General features: G+C 43.2%; 1 protein-coding gene across 1 annotated transcript in view; it reads right to left on the minus strand.

Annotated features, from left to right (window-relative positions):
* Positions 1-2,837: 2,837 nt before the first annotated feature.
* The window catches only part of KCNH1 (potassium voltage-gated channel subfamily H member 1), a 342,230-nt gene continuing 325,222 nt past the window's right edge, over positions 2,838-19,845 (minus strand). The window contains exon 11 of the mRNA XM_006027988.2: positions 2,838-4,543. Coding sequence (XP_006028050.1) covers positions 3,695-4,543 — 849 coding nt within the window. The 3' untranslated portion in view covers positions 2,838-3,694. The remainder of the gene's footprint in view (positions 4,544-19,845) is intronic.

The raw sequence follows: 19,845 nt of genomic DNA on the forward strand, positions 1-19,845 counted from the left end.
GTCACTGAGGGCTATAGTCTTAGTCGCTGTCTGTTCAGAGCTTTAAAGGACCAGCAGCTGGTCTCAGTTACAGCCGTGTAAATCAGTGCTATATTGATTGAGTTCAATGCTGATTTGAAGCAGGTATTTAGAGGATGTTGTAATGGAGTTATTCTAAGTAGGTATAACAGAGCTAAATTTGGTCCACAGTTTCCAGAGGCATAAAATTAAACATAATTCCAAAATGCATTAAAATCTGTGAAGGCCTCACAAGCCAATGCTACAGGCAGGTTCCATTCTGCACCCACCTTTTAGTACAGAGTTTGTGCCCCTGTAATTGTATAGTACAACAGTGGGCTTCAGGCAGTAATGGCATTTAGCCACGGGAAGTGGGAAACTACATTCATTTCTTCCAGAGGTGCTCAACCTCCACCCGGCAAGCCAGATCTGGCCCTTAGAATCATGTCATTTGGCCCACAGGGCTCCCCAAGAGTCCAAAACTTTGGTGGCAGGGCAGCAGGCAGCCTCAATTGCCACTCCCCTCCTGACAAATTTCCAGATGTGAAGAGCCTAGCAGACCAACTAATGTGGCCTTGTTTGCTACATAGGGGCACGGGGCTGAGGTGATGCACGGGCAGATGTGGTGGCATGGAGCTAAGCCAAGGCAGTGCTGGGCCTGATACAGCTGTGCCACGCCAGGCCAGGCTGAGGTGTTGTGGGATCCATTTTGGGCACGCAGGGCCTGATCTTGCCGTGCAGGGCTGGGCTGAGGCGGTGTGGGCTCTGATCTAGGTACACATAGTCTTATCTAGCTCACAGGGCCAGCCCAAGGCAGCACAGGGCCAAACCAAATGTGCAGCAGCCAGGCCAGGTGCTGATCCCAGGATCTGGCCTGAAAACCAACTCCACACCACTCATCTGGCACACTGGGCCAAAAGGTTGAGCAGCACTGATTTATTCTGATTTCCCACCATCAGACAGACCAGGGCTAACTACACAGCTACTGGGTTTCAGACCTGCCATAATTCCAACATTAGGCACTCAGGAACACCAAAACACCCACTCAATTTTCCCTGAGGACCCTACCAAGGCATCACTTAGCTGACCACAGAGCCTGAACCTGGTATCAGCTAGGAAGGGCCAGACAACCTGTGTTTGTATCCAACTCTTCTGTGCTTAGGCACACATGTGAAAGATGTACGCTTTCCTCCCTGGCCTAAATAGAGCTCTTACATTTTCCAATGAAATGCAGTAGAGTAAAATTTTCAGAAGTGCTTCATTACTTTACATGCCCAAGTTGCACTGAATTCAATAGAGCTTTTGTAGAGGTGTACCTGGGCACTTCTGCACCCTGGGTGGGGGTGGCACATGGGGCAGCATCTGTGGCTGGGATGTCCTGGTGGTGGTGGCCAGGCCAACAGCTCAGAAGCTGCTTTTGCTCTCTCCCCTCCTAACTCTGCACCCAGGACTGATACCTTTGTCAAACCTCCTTCCCCCCATCCCACCTTCGGTATGCTACTAGGATTAGACACTTTTGAAATGTTACCCTGAAAAACTAGTGTATTTGGAACCCAATCTCATGAGCTAGGCCCAATTTGAGGGAAGTAAAAGACAAGCTCTAGTTTACAGTCTAAATCCTGATATAAACTGATAAATCCACATCTCAGCATATGATTGAGACTAAAAAATGCTGTATGGTTTAACTGTTACTTATGATTTAATGGGTATATTGATGTATGAGTCTATGAAAAGTCACTTCATGATCTTAAATTGAGACGTGCGTGTGTTTGAGTTTACTCTGTTTATCACAGTACAGCTATTACATGGACCTTGTATAGATTGGTGCAGGCACTATCAAACACATGGTGAGTTTTGTTGTTCAAATATTGTTTCCCTTAGTAGTGTATGTTGTTCCTAATGTGCATCTCTACCAACTAACACTAGAGAAAACTAACCTTGAAAACCTAAAAAAGTTAACCAAACAAACCCTGTGTTTCTCTTGGTAACACATTTGTTTTTGTGTGTGGAGGGAAAAAAACCCCCTAAAGAATTGTGCCCCGAGACCGTCTTCTCAGGAGTGCTGCAATTAATATCTGCAATTTTGGAAACCGTCTCCCCTCAGAAATCCTTTGAGATGGGTTTTTTCCATGAAGCCCCATTATCTTATGTGAAACAAAGATCACATTTAAGCTCATACCCTCAAAAGGAAAGGGATCAAGAGTCAGCTATTCCACTCTGGAAAGATCGCTTCATGTCACATCCCTCCACAGATCCCCAAAACAATCTTTGATGGTGGACAAAAAATACATCTAATAAGAGTTTACAGTAACTATATTCTTATATCTCAAGGCCTTTATGTCAACTCAATGACTTTAGTGATTAATAATACTAGTTTGGTAAAGTGCTTGTGTCTCTCTAGTAGTACTATGAGAACATCGTCAGATTTGGAAACACCATCTTTTAAGAAGCAGACTTTTTGTTTCCTTGGTGTGATCTCACTTGCACATGGCATTCACTGTACTTTCAGTTGTTATAGCCACTGATGTTATGACAGATTAGAAAAAGAATAATAATTTTAGATGTAGAGAAACCAAGAATCACAACTATTTATATGTTTAAGAAGTTCTGCAAGTGCCTTTGGCTGTGATCAAAGAACAGTATCAAAACAGAAACTTCTGAAGGTTACTTCTAACTAAATTATAAATGCAGATTTACAATAAAAATAGAACGGGGATGCCACAATATATTTTCATGATAGATAGCAACCTGAAGAACAGAGAAGTGACACTGATACATTGTAATGCTTCATCATCTGTGCTGCACTGTGTTCAAGCATGCTGCACACATGGTTCCTTGTCCTCTGGAGTTTCTATGGAAAATTTTAAGGAGAATCAAAGGCAAATGTATCAATGTTCAAAGGCATCTGAGAACAAATTATAAATGTTTAGTTTCTGAGAATCTACTGTCCTTGTTGCTACTGTTGGAGACATGAAAGATCTCACTGATTAAAAGTTTAAACACTGTGGCTATCTGGAAGGATTTTAAGTGAAATTATGTTGGCATCATGCAGTAGATATTGAAATAAAATGTAGATATGCTTCATTTTCCCCCAAGCGTCAATGTAGAATACTATCCACAGCTACCTTTTGAAATTAAATAGTGCACTTTGCAGCTGAGAGGCAACTATATAAAAACATATCTCAGATATTTACATCATCATTTCAGTATGAAAATAACTATATTGTGGCATTTAATGTGTTTACAGGGGAATTAGGGCAATTAGTAATAGCAGCAGCAGCAGCAAAAAAAATGTTAAAGTTTGGTGGAGAATTTAAACACCCTGGCAAATCTTCATTCAAAAACTGAACTAGATATATATAAGGCATGCTCCAAAAATCTGTGAGGTCACTTAATGTGTGTATGAGTGGCTGCCATTCCCAAACTTCTTATCTAAACATCCTGGGGGGGAGAGGGTAGGGGAGAGAATATACCAAAGGAAGAAGAAGAAAAAACTTTAAAAACTATACCCTTGCTGTCAAAAAGACTTCAGTCAGCTGCCATCTTGACATGAGGTTGTTAATCCTGTTACTGTACCTTTTTAGAGACAGGGAACATGCTTAGTGAACTGGTCCCTCACTGGTTTTCCCCAAGAAAGACTAAATTTAAAATAGTTGGGTTTTTGATTGTTTGGTTTTTTTTTTTTAAAAGAAACATCTCAGCTTGCTCCAAAAATGTCTTTTTCTGATTCTGGAGACTGAGGCCTTGATATTTCAAACAACTCCTGTGGTGACTGAGAGCTTCTCCTTGAGGTTAATATCCTTAGTATCTCAGTAAGCTGTTTTTCTATATTGGTCATTTTTGTGTTTAAAGCCTTGATGTCCTCTTTCAGCTCATGTTTCACTTCTAGCACAGTAGCCTGAAGCGTCTGTTCTGGGATAGGGTAAAAAGAATGCTTGACTTCTGTAAGGACAGGACTTCGGTCCTGTGGGCTTCTTGCCTCCCCAACATTGTCCAAGCGCAAATCGCTTTTTGTAATGCCACTGTCACATGAATCGGTCTTCTTCAGAGTGACCTCTCCTGCGGCTTTAGTTCTCTCTGGTAAAGTCTCCATGGATTCTGCTTTGGATACTTTGTTCCAGTCTTCTCCCTTTCCACAGGCCTCGCGGAATTTGGCCCACCCTTTACGCCGTGGGTAGTCCCCCGACACTTTGCCCCCTGCATAGTCTGATGTAGGGGCCTGCAGTCTGGCATGATCAGATACACCTGACGTTGAGGCAGACTGATATGAAACAGGGGTTGCTGGACTCTCCCTTACAGTTACAATGCTGGCTTTCACCACATTGCGGGATGAGGAGTGTTCACCCAAGAGGTTGCCTTTTTCCACATCCAAGTCATCTGGATCCCTTCCCCTTTCTGCCGCTAAGCGAGCTTCTTTCTGTTGCCTGAATCTTTGAAACAACCGGCGGACCGGGTGATCAGGTGGGAGAATCAGTGGTGCTTCGTTCTTCCTTTTCATTCTCTCCTCCTCTTCACGTTTGACATCACTGATTTTCCGGAATACAATCTACAGAAAGGGAACACATTTCACACTGATGAATTATGTAGTTTGAGGCGGGGACGGGGGAGAGAGGGAAATACAGAAAACTTTGATTTGTGTTAACATGATTTGAAGTAAGATTCTTTTAGTGGATAACCACAAGAGCTCCTTATATGTATTTTGACATAACTACAGTTCTCAAGTGGCTCATGTTATGTGCATTACCTTGTTATACAGGAGCATGAAACATCCATTATATATAAAAATGTCTTCAGCTTAGAGAGGTCAGAGAAGGCAGCATCACTCCATTTAGCTAGTACAGTCATGGTAAGTGATTTCTATCCAGTACTGCAGGGGTGTCAAGCTCACCCAGGCTCCTGAGCCAGATATGAACCATGGGGCCCCTTGGGGGTCAGATCTGGACCCAGAGGAAGTGGTAGGAGCATCAAGGAGCTGCAGAGGTTAATGCAGGCATCACTTACCTCTTTCTGCTGATGCATGTCCCTCCATTGTGGCTTTATACCCTTGATTTCAGCGGTCGGCACCACCCTCACTCACCCCATTGTCAAATTCCTAGTCCCTCTAAGACAGAGGTTCCCAACCACTGGGCCACAGCCTGGTACCAGGCCGCAGTAGCTTCCACCGCCAGCAGCCAAGTGCAGGGTTAAAGCTGGGCAGTGGGACAGCCCTGGGAGGCAGGCAGCCGGCTTTGTGCCCCCCATCTCACACCCGCCGCCATGGCTGCACCCGGTGAGGCACTGCCCATGCAGCAGGTACTGGGGCCCACACTGGACAGGACCCCCCAGCCCCACCCATGGCTGGGAGCAAGGGGATGTGGGTGTGGAAATGCCCGGGGTGGAAGACAGGGAGGAAGCTCTGCTGCTTGCTCCTAGGAAAGGCAGCAGAGCCACTTCTTCCCAGGCAGCCCCAGCTGTGTGCCCCTTGGCCACCACCTGTGCAGCCCCCTCCCCTGCAGGGTCCCCCGGTGCCCACAGCTGCAGTGACTCAACCTGATCCAATCCTCACAACCCCCCACCATGTAAAAATTAAATTAAAATATGTAAACTAGATAGTTTGCCAGTCTGCAGTATAAAAGGGTTGGGAACCACTGCTCTAGGAGCACCACAGGCCAGATGACATGGCTCCACTGCCAGGTTGAGCCTACAGGCCAGAACTTTGACACCCCTGATGCATTATATTATTGTTACTGGATCTTTGGGCTAGTATTGGTACTATATTGGTAGGGAGCCTTAATTCACAACTGTCCACAAAATCAACTTAAAAAAACTTAATAAAAAAAAAAATGCTGGCTTCCCCAAAGAGCAAATTATCATAATAATGCAGCAAATTGTCATTCTTTAACAGTCCTACTAATCATAGCATCCTATGGGGGGCAAGGGGTGAGGGTTCCGAGGTACCCTCCTCCCCAGTAAAAGTTAGACCAGTTTAGAGGTTGTTCTACTGCTGGTAATACTGCCTATGTAATTCTTCACCATTTTAAGTACATTTCTTCCCCGGACCTACAAGGGCTAGGGACAGACATTACACATAAACTGGTTTAAGTGATCAGAAACTGGTTTAAACCTGTAACAGAACAGATGTTCAGTGCACATAAACCAGTTTGAAAATGGCTGAAACCGGTTTGAGATAAACCTGGTTGAATGTAGTATCAGACTTAAGTGATTTGGGTCAAACTGGTTTATGCAATGTCTGTCCCAGACCCCTTCCTGGTTTAAGTTAAATCAGACTCACCCAGGATCCCAGCATGCTCTCTGGGCTGGGTGAGGCAGTCTGCTCAACAGCAGGGCTGGCCCCTCCCCTCTGCTCCCTAGCTGGAGCTCCGGCAGAGACTGCAGGCTCCCCTCCCCCACCACTCCCTGCTAAGCAGGAATTACCCTGTCCCCTCTGCCTTACACAGACACCTCTCAGCTTTAGCTAGCAGACCACATGTTGGCTACGGTCCGTGCTGTGGCAGACAGAACAAAGGTAGAATCAACAGGTAATGTCCCTCTGTTGCTTCCTTAATGGGGTGATAAGCACTAAGTTAGGGGTAACAAACACTGTTATCAATTCCCTCCTGGGCTGGTCAGAAGGGGTGGAGGGGGAACCCCTCCCTAATCAGAACATCCTGCAGGGGCCTGGCCACACCGCCTTCAGCTTAGCATTGTGGAAGGGAATGGAGGGTTGCTCTAGCACCCCCTGGCTTCTAGCCTGAACCACTGTAGGCATGTGCCTGCATTCTTTCAGTCCAGGGGGGATGTCTTTATGGTTACAAACTGGTTTAGCCTAGCCAGGTTAGACTAACCTGCAAAGATTGAATCAATTCAGGCTCAGGTTTTTTGAATATCTGTCCAGGCAGTCCAGCCCTTTTGATACATTTTTAATTGCTGTTGGTGTTTTCCAAGCAAGGTGACAGGTGGTGCCCTAAAATTTATTATTAAGAAGGTAACCTTATGTAGTTTTGTTCCACACTCTTAAGCATATCAGGTTTGAGGGAGTGAGGCCCAACTGAAGGCCCATGGGATGTCTAATGCTGCTGGCCTTATTTGAAAATCCCAGTCTAAAGTTGTTATAATTCAGTAAGAAATATGCCTTGGATTCTAAACATTAATTAAATATAAACAAACCTAGCCATCTACTACAGAGGAATTTATATTAAAATAATTGTAATCAGTGCTATTTGAGCATTACAATGCAATGAATGTTTTCTACTTTTTCCTACTGGTTCTAACAACTTTTCCCCATTTTTCTCAGTGCTGTGCATGTTTGCAGAAATAGCTGCATTAATTCCTGAGCTTTTAGAAAGGAGAGGAAGTCAACATTAGGAGCATTATTGAACATTTCCTTAATGCACAAGAATAAAATTAGTAGGGAAGGACACTTTACTTTCAAGCCTTCAATGGGATGCTAAACATAGCTAAACTAAGAATGCCATAAATTAGAGCACTTGAGTATGTTCTTTCAGGAAATGGCAAAAACCATGAAACTCAGCTTGGAGAAGATCAATAGCAGTGGGACAAAGGAGCATGATTTGCAAAAGTGGAGGTATGGGTCCTAGTCAGAAGTCCTCAGTACCCATTGTTTCCAGAAGCTCCCAATGTTCTTCACTTACTTAACAAAATGGGACAGAGGACATGCTGTCCAGCTCTTAAAGTCCTTCCTCTACACTAGTAATGAGTCTCAAGCACTAGGCAAAGTCTGTTCCTTTATTTTCAGGAGAACAGGGTAAAACAGAAGTAGGAATATATGGGAAGAACAGGATGCTCTGAGATAGCGACTGCCATCATTCTAATGAGGCACCTGGCTACCTGCTCCCATCTGAGGCCTCACACCTTCTATAAAGCAGTTGCACAGCAGCAGCACTCTTATTAATGCACATCAGATCCCCTGCCCTGCTCATTATCCTCTCCCTTACATGTATATCTATGCAACACTCTATCAATAGTGTGCAGAGTCAAAACCAAATGTGCATTTCAGGGGACACTGCCTCAGACTATTGTTTTGCCCCTTTTACTTGAGCAGGACTTTTTCAAAATGTTAAAAATAATTAATAAATATGTGTCAAAATAGATACTCTCCTTTCTGGCTGCATTTCTAATGCTATTTTTCAAGTCAGTTCCCTACTTTTGTGTTAAGCAGTTTGGGTCCAGTGAAGTTTAATGATGATCACAGTGCAAAGCTGAATGGTAATTACAGAGACTTTACATAATCACTTTTCAGATGTGTTTGGGTTTTTTTAGAGAAGAAATTCATGTGCTTGCAAATTGCTGTTTGTGATGAAGTATATCCCTACTATCTCTGAGGCAAAGTGAAAGGGATGGTTACACATTGCATTATATGTATATTATATGCACATACAAAACTGGATGTATAGTTTAATGAAAGATGCAAGATCTTAAAAGAAGTAATTTTTACTTTATTTCATGTAATTAGCCGTTTCTATTGCTTTCTTAAAGTAAAAGGGAAAAACAAATTTACAGATTTGCTTTATCAGGTGTATAGTGCAGCAGCACACAGAGATGGAAGCAAACAGAACTGAATTATTGGGTGCACAGGTGCTGCCATTCTCTAACCCTATTCACAAAGTCTTTTATAACCATTTTTTGTCATTGTTTTCAAGTTGGGTTACTATTTCAAATGAGACTTTGGTCCAGAACTCTCCATATGTCTTTGCTGTACCGTCAGATATGTAGTATTTGTTGTAGTAGCTGTGACGTTCCAGGGAATATGTGAGAAAAAGGATTTGTTTGCTGATGTCTTTTCTTGGGCCAACAGGTGGGAAAGTTGTTAGCTAAGCTTTTGGATGTTTCTTCAGTGCCTATGGAAGGACACTGTGCCAAAAACTTGACAAACATCTCTCCCAACTAAACACTTTTAACATCATTGAAGAAGAATGTGCTGCATTTGAAAGCTTGTCTATCCCAACTATGCTGTTGGTCCAATAAAAGATACCATCCACAAAAAGTCTTGCCTCTCACATACTTTACTCAAAGTAATGTTTTGGTGTTAAGTTTCTTTGCCTGTTTAATTAGCAGCTAATACATGCTTCTGAGACACAGACATATTAAGCTATCCAATTTACAGTAATGTCAAGCACAGCAAGCTAAGCTTGCTAATACTGCAATTGAAGGTTGTTGCATGGATGCATCATGCATTTATTTCACTCATTTTAAAAACTAAGGCAGTAAAGGTGCCTATTTTTTCATTCTGTTAAGTCATATCTAATCTGAAGTCTTCAGATTGCTGCAGTGTGCAGAAATACCGCCCCCCACACACACATTAGCACAGTGGTTTTCAACCTTTTTTCATTTGACGACCTATTTGGAATGGAGTTGCAGACACCTTGAATTGTAAGTGTGTGTATTCATATACTTTTGATTGATCATAGTCATCTTCCACAGATCCCTTAGACATAGTCTGTGGACCCCTAGGGGTCCACAGACCACAGGGTGAAAACCACTGTTTTAGCACAATCCTGAGATTGTTCAAACACCCTGTATAATTTCCAGAGCATTTCTCTTTTTTGATGCTTTACCATATTTACAACATCATGACACAAGGATTCAAAACAATGCTGCACTGAACAGCATGAAGAATTCTGCTATCGGTGCTTTTATCAAGACTCTTTGGCCAGAAAGATCTAGGATTGTAAAATCTTTCAGATAAGGAGAAGATCAATAATTTTGCACAGCTTGAAAAGCGAATCACACATTGAATGGACCTGAAAAGGGAGTCTGAGAATGCACTCTAATGAAGGAAGCTCAGGAAACAAATTTTGCTATGCAGGAAAAGAAGCTGACTGGTGCAAGGTTTGCACTGTGATTTTTCCTTCCCTCATCATTCCCATGTAGAATAGCAGGTTCCAACAAAATTGCAGGGGATTCAGTTAAATGACCCAGCATGGTATGGGGGTCCCAAAGGGCCTCCTGGTACATAGATGCTGGTAAGACTATGTTGTGTATCAAGTAACCAGTAAGGAATATACAAATTAGAAGAAGTGGAGGTACCCGACTTCAATGACCAGGGACCATACAGATTTCAAGAAGAGTCTCACTAGCAATGTCAGTAGGGGTGAAGCAGCACTGGGAGCAGCACCCCAGTGATTCAGAGGCTCCGCCACCCTGCTTGCTTTGTCATTCAGGTGTCCACACATAAAGGCTAGGGACAGACATTCAAAAAGCCCGAGCCTGAAAAGATTGACTTTTTCACAGCTTAAACAGATTAATAACTGGTCAGACATTCTCTGTTAAATCAGGAAATGCTGCCACATGCCTGCAGTGGTTCAAGCCAGAAACCGGGGGGGGCGCAAGACACTGCCAAAGGGGAGGTAAGAGAGCTGACTACCAAGGCTCTCACCGCTCTCTGCTGGAGCAGGGGGTGTGTGACCAGGCACCAGCCGGGGCTAGCACAACACATAGGACCCCAGCCACTGGCCGGTGGGGGATGGGGCAGCTACTGCCAGACTGAGGAGTGGGGATGGGGAAAAAGTGCTTTCTCTGATGCAAGCATGTATTGAACACAGCAATTTGCAAAGCATACAACAGGGAACTACCATAAATCCTCACCTAAACTAAGATACAGCCCAGTAAAACACAGCATACACAACAGTCTAACTTAAAATGTAAACCAGGAAGACAAGAGAAAGGTTTGCATAAATCTTACTAATCCTGTGTCTCCTTACAGCCAGGCATTCAGAAAGGCTTTGTTTAGGTATTCCCAGCTTTTACAAGTTCTGCTTTATAATGCAAATGTAGCTGTCTGCATTCTTTGGTGAAGCTGTCTGCAACTTCCCTTAACTCCATCTACAGCACATATATGTGATGTTTGTCAGGTCTTTGCCAACACTTCCCACCTCCCAGGGCTTACCTCTGGGCTCACAAGTGCAGGGCTTGGATCTGCACACAGGGGACCAGCATGCCTCACCCCACCCCACCCCGCCCGCAGGAACCGCTGTGGAATTAATCCCCTCCCTGCCTGGCTGCAAGCAAGCTGCAGAGACTGCAGCCAACCCCCCGGGGGTTCTGGGGGAAAGAGAGAACAGAGGGAGGAATTAACCCATTCCCTGGCTGGCTGTAGGCAAGCCGTGGAGGTGCGGCTGGGGCTGGCGGCTTACCTCTGGGCTCACAAGTGCAGGGCTTGGATCTGCACACAGGGGACCAGCATGCCTCACCCCACCCCACCCCGCCCGCAGGAACCGCTGTGGAATTAATCCCCTCCCTGCCTGGCTCAGCCTGCAGGGTTTGCCTGTCGGAGGGGGTGGGGGGAGAAGGAATGGAGAGAGGAATTTGCCTCAGGGGCCATGGCAGGTCAGTGTCTGGTCACACTGCCCCTACTCCAGCTAGATAACAGAGGGGAGGGGCCAGCCCAGCTCACTGGAGCAGAAAGCAGAGCCCCGCCCAGCCCAGAGAGCATGCCAGGATGCTGGAGGAGTCTGGTTTAACTTAAACCAGGAAGAGGTCTGGGACAGACATTGCATAAACTGGTTTGAGCCAAATCAGTTAAGTCTGATACTACATTCAACCAGGTTTATCTCAAACTGGTTCCAGCCATTTGCAAACTAGTTTATGTGCACTGAATGTTTGTTTGGTTACAGGTTTAAACCAGTTTCTGATCACTTAAACCGGTTTATGTGTAATGTCTGTCCCTAGTCCAAAGGAACATGAACATGAGAGACACAGAAATGGATATAAATTAGCATGAGGAAGAAGAGTAAAATATGTGGGGATAGAACCCTCATTTTTGACAGAAATCTGCCTCAGCTCAAGAAACAGAAAAGGTCAGAAGCCAGAAAGGCCTTGGGAAAGTCAAATTGTGTTTAGCTTAAATTATTTTCTAAGTATTTTTCTTTCGTAGTTTAATAGAACACTGCACATTGAACAATGAAAAAGGTAAAAGCTTTTATGTATAGATTGTACACAGAATAAAAAACATTTCAGTATAACATGCCAAAAGGATGCATCAGGCTTAAGAAGTGCTCAGTGCAAATACTGCAAGAACCACTGAAAACACTCCTCAGACCTAAACAAAAACCCACAGCTCCACAGACAGACTTCACAATTAACTATATATATTTTTTTAAATGAAACCATGGCCTTTCTATCTTACATAATTAAAATTGTAATACTGATAACAAAAGCAGTCCTTTTACATGCCCACAATGGGGAAATTACCAAAGAAAAACTTTTCAACAGCTAATGAGTCTCAAAGGGAAAGGCAAAAAAGCTCCTGTCTCAATACAGCCTTTTAACAGCTGAGCTGGGAAGGGAAGAGAAGCAAATAGCTATAAGAATATTAATTGTTCTGATGACAATGGATGCTAAGATATTATCTTTAAGATAAATAATATATTAAGAAACTGTTGAAGAGCCCAAACTGGGCCTCTGTTAAAGCAAAGGTCAATTATCTACTGACCCTAAACGGAGAAGATCTGTCCCCTAAAATTCCAGTTGTAATAAATACATGACTCAACCATTATGATACAATGCTACTAGGTAAGTGAAACAAAAATTAGAGAGTGAGGAACAGAAAGTCGATAAGATCCTCACTTTCCTCATGCTCATATCTTGCCTTTTTATATCCAGAAGTAAAAAGATAAAAATTGGAGTCTCTTGGCATCAGAAAGCCTGTTCCACCCTCATAAAAAGAATGGCAATTGTAAATGTCTTCATTTAAGCAAGACTAGAGTATCATTCTTAATCCCTTCAGGATTGCAGCATGTTTTAAAAACGTATCTTCTCTCTGAGTGGCCAATCAAATCCAAGAAAATTTGAGTACTTTGGCTTGTCCATGTGGTTACCTTACTAGTGTAGCTGGCATCAACTTATATTATTTATGCAGTGCTGGCATAATGGAGGATATGTTACTGCCAGATAAAAGCCAATGAGTCAGCTTGCAATCTCTGTTACACTAGTCTAAATCTGTTCTGGAATCACTCCACTGATGTCAACAGAATTGCTGTGACATTACAGTTGTCTAAGCCTGTTCCAGTGATCCCACCATGAAGAATATGAAGTAGCTCATGCCTTCCCAATGTGAAACCTGATCCAAGACCCATTAAAGTTAGTGGAAAGTCGCTGTGATGTTAAGCGATTAAGCCTAACGTGACCATGGTATTTAGCAAACTGACATCTGTGAAGTTCCAAATGAGCAATGCATCTGTCCCACTACTACTGCTACTACTATACTAGCTGCCCCACGTTACAACCTTCTCTTCTCTCCCAACCCCTGCTCAAAGGTCAGGTAGCATAGGGGGGAGAGAGAGAGAGTTCCAAGGACCAGGTGAATTTAGCCAGTTATTAGACAGCACAACTATAGTTTTAAGCAGGTAAGCAGTAAATCACTAGGCTACAATGCACTGAAAGTGGAGTAAGCAGTCTTACTACCTACTTAGAGGCCTTCCAAGGGTACTGGCCATTCACCTATGAATCCTTTAGTCCAGTGGTGCCCAACCTTTTTGCTGGATACGTGGTGCCAGGTCTATCTGTGGGCTGGGTCTAGCCTGTGGGCTCGATTCAGGATGTAGAGCCAGGGTGGCAGGGACCAAATCCAGCTACGAGAGAGTACACAGCCTGACCCTGATCTGTCTGCCTAGGGAGAGTGTCAGGGACCAGTGAAGTCCAATCCAGACATGCAGGGGGCAGGCTCAGCCCTTAGCCCGCTGTATAGCAATGTCCCAGGCATGGCTGGATCTGGCCACACAGAGCTTCTGCCACTCCCCAGCTGCCAAATGTTCTGACCCATGGGCCCGACACCATGGCTCCATGGGTCAAATATGGCTTGCTGGCTGGGGGTTGAGCACCCCTGCTTTAGTCCATTGGTCCAACACCTACCAGAACCACTCCAGTCTTTTCTTCTTCTCACACGTTTATATCAGCTAAGCATCACATACATTTTTGTCTTACCATATTTAGTTAGCAAAGACACACTTATTGCAATGAGCTGACTACACACAATCAAATTTCCCTTATCCAAAGGCAAAACATCAGGTTACTACATCTGCTACTTTTAACTACTATTAGCAATTTCCGAAAAAGCAATTATAAGGACTTGGCCTCGCCTAATCGTGGTGGCCTTGACTAACTGTTTTTTTTCTTTTTTACACAGAGGTTTCAGAAAGATGCACCCTGAAAATGGGCTTCAGACTCCTAACACCAGGTTCCTGACCTCCCACTATGATAGCATACAGAATAGTGCTGCAATTTAGTGGGGGGGAGGGGGGGCAGTTTGTCCATGTGAGCTCCAGACAGCATGGCAGCATTGTGTTCTTGTGCTTAATCATTCTCTTTCACACATACACAAACACCCACAGAGCCTGGGAGTCTCAATATCATAAACAATTAAAAGCTTAAAATGATTTGATATGGTACTCACAGAAAATGGACGTAAGTGTGAGAAAAACAATGATCAAAAAGGCATTTATTATTACCCAGCCCATCTAGCTTCTGCCAAGAGTTGATGAAAATATCTTCAGGCTTATAGTACATGGAAGAAAATTGGAGCCAATCTTTTAAAAAAGACCAAACAGATACCCTGACAGCAGCAACAGCAGCAGCAGCAGACGCTGATGCTATTAAAGAAAATTAAAGCTGCATATCATCAACATAGTACAGTATGGTGGAAAATTGCCATGGTGGTGTATTATTAGGTCTTTGAGAAGCAGCTTGGGGAAAAAGAAAACAACTAGACAAGGAATGAGACCTTGTACCTGTTCACAAATAACTATGAAAGTCTGGCAAGGGCCAGAGTTATTTGGGATAAAGCTGCTTCTCCAAGAAGCGTAGGTAAGATGGTCTGCAAATTTTCCCCGTCAGGCCTGCAACAGACATTAGTTCTACCCTATACCACTGGTGCTCTTCCAGAGGTCAGTTCTACTCACACACCTCAGCAATGTATAGCTTGTTTGAATGAGAACCTTTCTAAGCAGGTAGGGCCCATTTATAGCAGGAAGTAATAAAGACTCCATAAGGCCACTAACTGTGCACTTAAAACTTCCAGGTACAGTCCCATAAGAGGCACAAAAAATGTAGTGCTATGTCGCTTCTCCAAGGCAATAGCATGGTGCCTGGGCCTGTTCTTTAAAAAAAACCCCGCTAACCAGTGTGGTTTGTGACAACTGGTTTGTGTCAAGATCCCCTGGCATCATGCAAGAGAACAAAACCAAAGTCAAGTAATTGAGGACACTAGATTTATTGTACATCTCCGCTGGTGTTACTGATGACCAAATTTGGCCCCCAGTTCATAGCTGCTTCTGAAAAGAAATGGACTTTCTGATTTGCATGAAGGCAGTTTTTTTAGAAACAAAGCCAATATACATCACCCTTCTTTCCAGCAATTGTTTGTGGGGAATATTCAGCAAAGTTACAAGAAACTGGAAAGTACAAATATTCCAGGTAACAGGGATTTGCTTGGAGGTAAACAGCCTCAAAGCTGCAGTGAGGAGATGCTGGGCCTCCAAGCAGATGGAACATGCACCTCAGGTGGATCAAGGGGTTTTAGGAGTACAATCCTCTCTGTTTTGTAGGAAGCAAGCTCTATCCCCCAGGTGGAGTGGGTGCAGTGCTCCTGCCTTCTGAGAAATCAGACCTCTACCACAAACCCCAGCATCACCAGTGTGAAGGTGTTTGAAAAAACCTTTGCTGCATAATTTTTGGACCACACATGCTCTCTGCTTTAATATATGTAGCTCAATGATGCTCAGACCTTTCGTGCTGGACAAGTGAATGAGCTAAATGTTATTAGTTTGGATATCATTAACTTCAAACTGCAAATTTCTTCTCTGTGAAGGGATATTTTGTAGATTAATTACAAATTCTATAAACAGTAACTTGAATATCACTGTTCAGTCATGTCACTCATGTTTATTCAGAAGTTCTACACAACTTAAAGACACTATTCCCTTATGTCATGCTTCTCATTCCAATTCATGTTTACAGGCTGAGCTGCATTCTCCCTGCAGTCTGACATGAAAAATAAAGATTCTGATCAAAACACTGTTGGAAATAAGAGAATATTATAAATTCAGTGTGATTACTGGGGAAAAAATAGCTATAGCAAGTATAATGTGACCTACATCCACAAATTCTATAACAAGGTAGGAGGTGTATGGGGAATTTTTCCTATTGCTAAAAATAGATATTGAACTATTTATACTAATAAAGTTAGGCAAAATAAACTTACGATTTTGTATATTTATTAGTTCTGATAGGCACTCACAGTGAATATGAATTATGCATATTTGCTGTTTTTCAAAGTGAACTACTTTAACAAAAATAAAAGGAAAATGGAAAAAAAATGATCAAATGTACATGGTTAAAACACATGGTTTTAACATTGCATTATTCTGAGGAGGTAACAAGAGCGGGTCCTTTAAACTTTTAAGAGTGTTGGAAAATGTTTTTGATGAAAACACACTAGACCCGGCCGGGGGGGAGGGTCAGTAGGGAAGGTGGAGGGTGGGGATATTTTAATAGACAGAGGAATTACAATGGATCTGAAATTCCCTACAGGAACTTCCTTTTTGCAGCAAAAGCATAATAGGCATCAGAAATGGAGTATGTACTGAGGATGAAAAAGCAATGTACTACCTTCAAGCATACTATTATTATTGCTTCAGTCACAAGGTGGCACTATTGTACATACTCTTTCAAGTTCTTTTCTTCTGGGCTGGGAGCGAGGTTTGACTCTTAACAAGACATGTTGTGCTCCTGTAAGATTTGAGCTATTCAAGGATTTGTGTAGTCAAAGCTTTGGGCTCTGGTTAGAGTCAATTCTTCAGAGTTGCTTTCTGAGAACTAGAGGTTAGGGTTAGACTGAGATTCTTGGAAGAAGAAATTGCCCTGTATGCCCTTGGATCTTCTCATTTCATGCCTGCTATTTATGTATAAAGTCACATTTAGAATATACGCAGACATGGAATTACCAGTTTCACTTCCACTGGGAAGCTCAATTTTCTGTATTTTCAGCAGATGTGTGACAGTTGTTCTTTGAGCATAAGGAAACAAATACATGACAGTGGGACATCTAGGAGTTATTCCTCTCTTCTCTTTCATCCTCCATTGTCTTCTCTCATCAGATACTTCCTGAAACCAGAGTTATCTCAGGATATTTGCTTGGTTGAGAAACAGGGTCTACTAGTCCACACCACATTGTGCCATGAAGGCATAAACCTATGTACATTAGGAGCCAGAAATTCTTAAAGAACAGCAGGCCACAATCTAGGTGTTACTACAGGCCACTAACTACTACTGCAGCAGCACTCTCCACAACACCCCAGGCCTCCCTGCTCTGTGCTATGCTTACCCTTGCCAACAGTGATGAGGCGCACATATTCAGTGGTGCAGGCCAGTAGTGGGGTGAGCGTGCAGCAGGGACTCTGCTGACAGGATCAGTGACGCAGAGCAGAGAAATGCACAACTTGGCGCAGAGAAGATGGTCCTGCTGCTGCAGATCAGATGCAATCTCTTTGTGGGCTGAACCTGCCCTGTGGGCCATAGGTAGCTGACCGCCTGCTATATATAACCCTCAAATTTCTACCCATAATTATACTATGGCCCGCTGCATTGGGAAGCTATTTATAATAACATCCCTTTGGTCACCTTCAATTCAGATAGCAAAATGAATCATATACTTACTATTCTGTTATATCCTTCCAAAGCCAGAAGAAAATATCTTAAGTGCCAAATAAAGCAAAGGACAGTTAATTAGAAAAAGAGCACTGGGCTAGGGACAGAAGTGATCAGAACCAGTTTAAGTAATTAGAAACTGGTTTAAACCTGTAAGCGAAGAGAAGCTCAGTGCACATAAACCAGTTTCAAAATGGCTGAAACTGTTTTAAGATAAACCTGACTGGATGTAGTATCAGACTTAACTGATTTGGGCCAAACCAGTTTATGAAACTTCTGTCCCAGACCCCTTCCTGGTTCAAGTTAAATTACAGTTCCCCAGAATCTTAGCATGCTTTGCAGCCCCGAGCTGGGCTGTGCTGTCTGCTCCAGAGAACAGGGCTGGTCCCAGCCCTCTGCTCCCTAGCTGGAGCAGTGAGGGCTGGTTAACAATGGGGCTGGGGGGGGCAAGCCTGGCTGTGGATGCAGCCTAGTCTACAGGGGGGAGGACTGCTGGGTTCTGGGGCCAGGGGGTTAAACACCCCTTCCCCACTCAAACTTAGTGCTGGCTGCAACTGTGGACTACAAATCCCAGAGGCACCTGGAAGCAGGAAGAGGAAGCAATCAGCAACCCTGCAGAGTCCTGCTGCTGTAATTGTGGGCTGCAAATCCCAGAGACCCTGAGGCAGCAGGAGGAGGAAGTGAAGTGACAACCAGAGAGCCTGCTGTAGCCTGAGCCACTGCAGGCATGTAGCTGCGTTTCCTGAATCAAAGGTAAATGTCTGTTCACTTCTGTTTCAGTTTAATCTGTGCAGCTTCGACTAACCTGCAAAGACTGAATTGATTCAGCCTTGGGGTTTTTTGACCATCTGTACCTAGCCTAAGTGTTTATTTTACCTTGTTTTTTTAACTGTCCTTTGTTTTGCTTGGCACTTACAGTATTTTCCTTGGGCTTTGGAAGTGTTATTATTTCAAGCCTGCAGCTGGGCGCATCTACATGAGATGCCTTAATGTACAGTGGACTGTTCTACTGCGCATTAGTGCATCACGGCAAAAACTGTGCTAATGCACTAATGCACAGCAGAATTAATCTACTGCACATTAAGCATCACAAAAATAAACATTAGCCTTTGCTACTGCTTATTATCGCAGCTATTGCACCTTTATCTAGTACCTCATATTAGAGGTACTAAACTTAATGAGTAGTTGCAAAGGCATGTTAATGAATGTGTAGATGTCCCCAGTATGATACAATAGCTGGAAATGGTTTGATGCTGGAGTAAGTGTCAGACTTTTTTGTGACAACAAAAGACTATCTTGTACTTGGTTCCTCTTATGGTGTGGTATGGTGTTTTGAGAGCCTGTTCCAATAGTTACTGGAACTTGTTGATCTGTGTTCCTTCTGTGTCTTACTGATCTGGTCTCAGTAAAGTGTGCCTTTCACAGTTGTCCATGTTTGTGCTTTTGTCTTGTATTGTAGTGGGTAAGTATGTATACAGATTTGGTAAAATACCTGCCCATCTACTGCTAGTTTAAGTGAATGAGGATTTATCTGTTCAACATGCATAGTTTATTTCCAAGTGTAGAATTTGTCCTGAGGAAATACTTTGATCCTGACAGGTCTCATTGTTGAAGTTCTGGGAGGTCTTTAGCTTGACAGTCTTGGTAGGTTTTGACTTTTGTCTTGCCTTCTCTGTGTCTGTTTCTCTGTCCACCGCTGCTGGTTGTATTAATGTTGGGCTATAGGCATGAAAGTATGTGTTCTTAAGGTTATCTGTAGGAGCATGTCCCTACTTGATATTGGTTTCTCATACACAGTCTTTGCTTTGTGCAGGTTTTTTTCTTCTTAACAGTCTCACAGAATCTCAGTATTTAAAGTTTTAACTGCCAATTCAGCTTTTCCCTCTAAGGTGCAGTAGCATGGTAGTGATGTGCTATGATTGAATTTCCATTCCCAGGTAAATTGCTCAAAACTGAGTGAAGGAAACAATGATCCTCTGTCTAAAATGACATGATTTGGGATATTGCACCTGCTGAAATGCTTCACTGCTTTTTCTATGAAGGTTGCTACAGCAGTGCTTGACACTTTGTCTAGTTTCCAAAAGTCTAAATAGCAGACTGCACTGGAATTTTCTGTGAAAAGCCCTTTCTAGTTTGCTCCAAGGTCTGTTAGGAATGCTGTGTATATTTTCACTGTTTCTTTTTGCTACATGGTTCTGCATTTCCCTA

The sequence above is a fragment of the Alligator sinensis genome, unplaced genomic scaffold (assembly GCF_000455745.1).
Source record: "Alligator sinensis unplaced genomic scaffold, ASM45574v1 scaffold633_1, whole genome shotgun sequence".
Classification (NCBI taxonomy): Eukaryota; Metazoa; Chordata; order Crocodylia; family Alligatoridae; genus Alligator; species Alligator sinensis.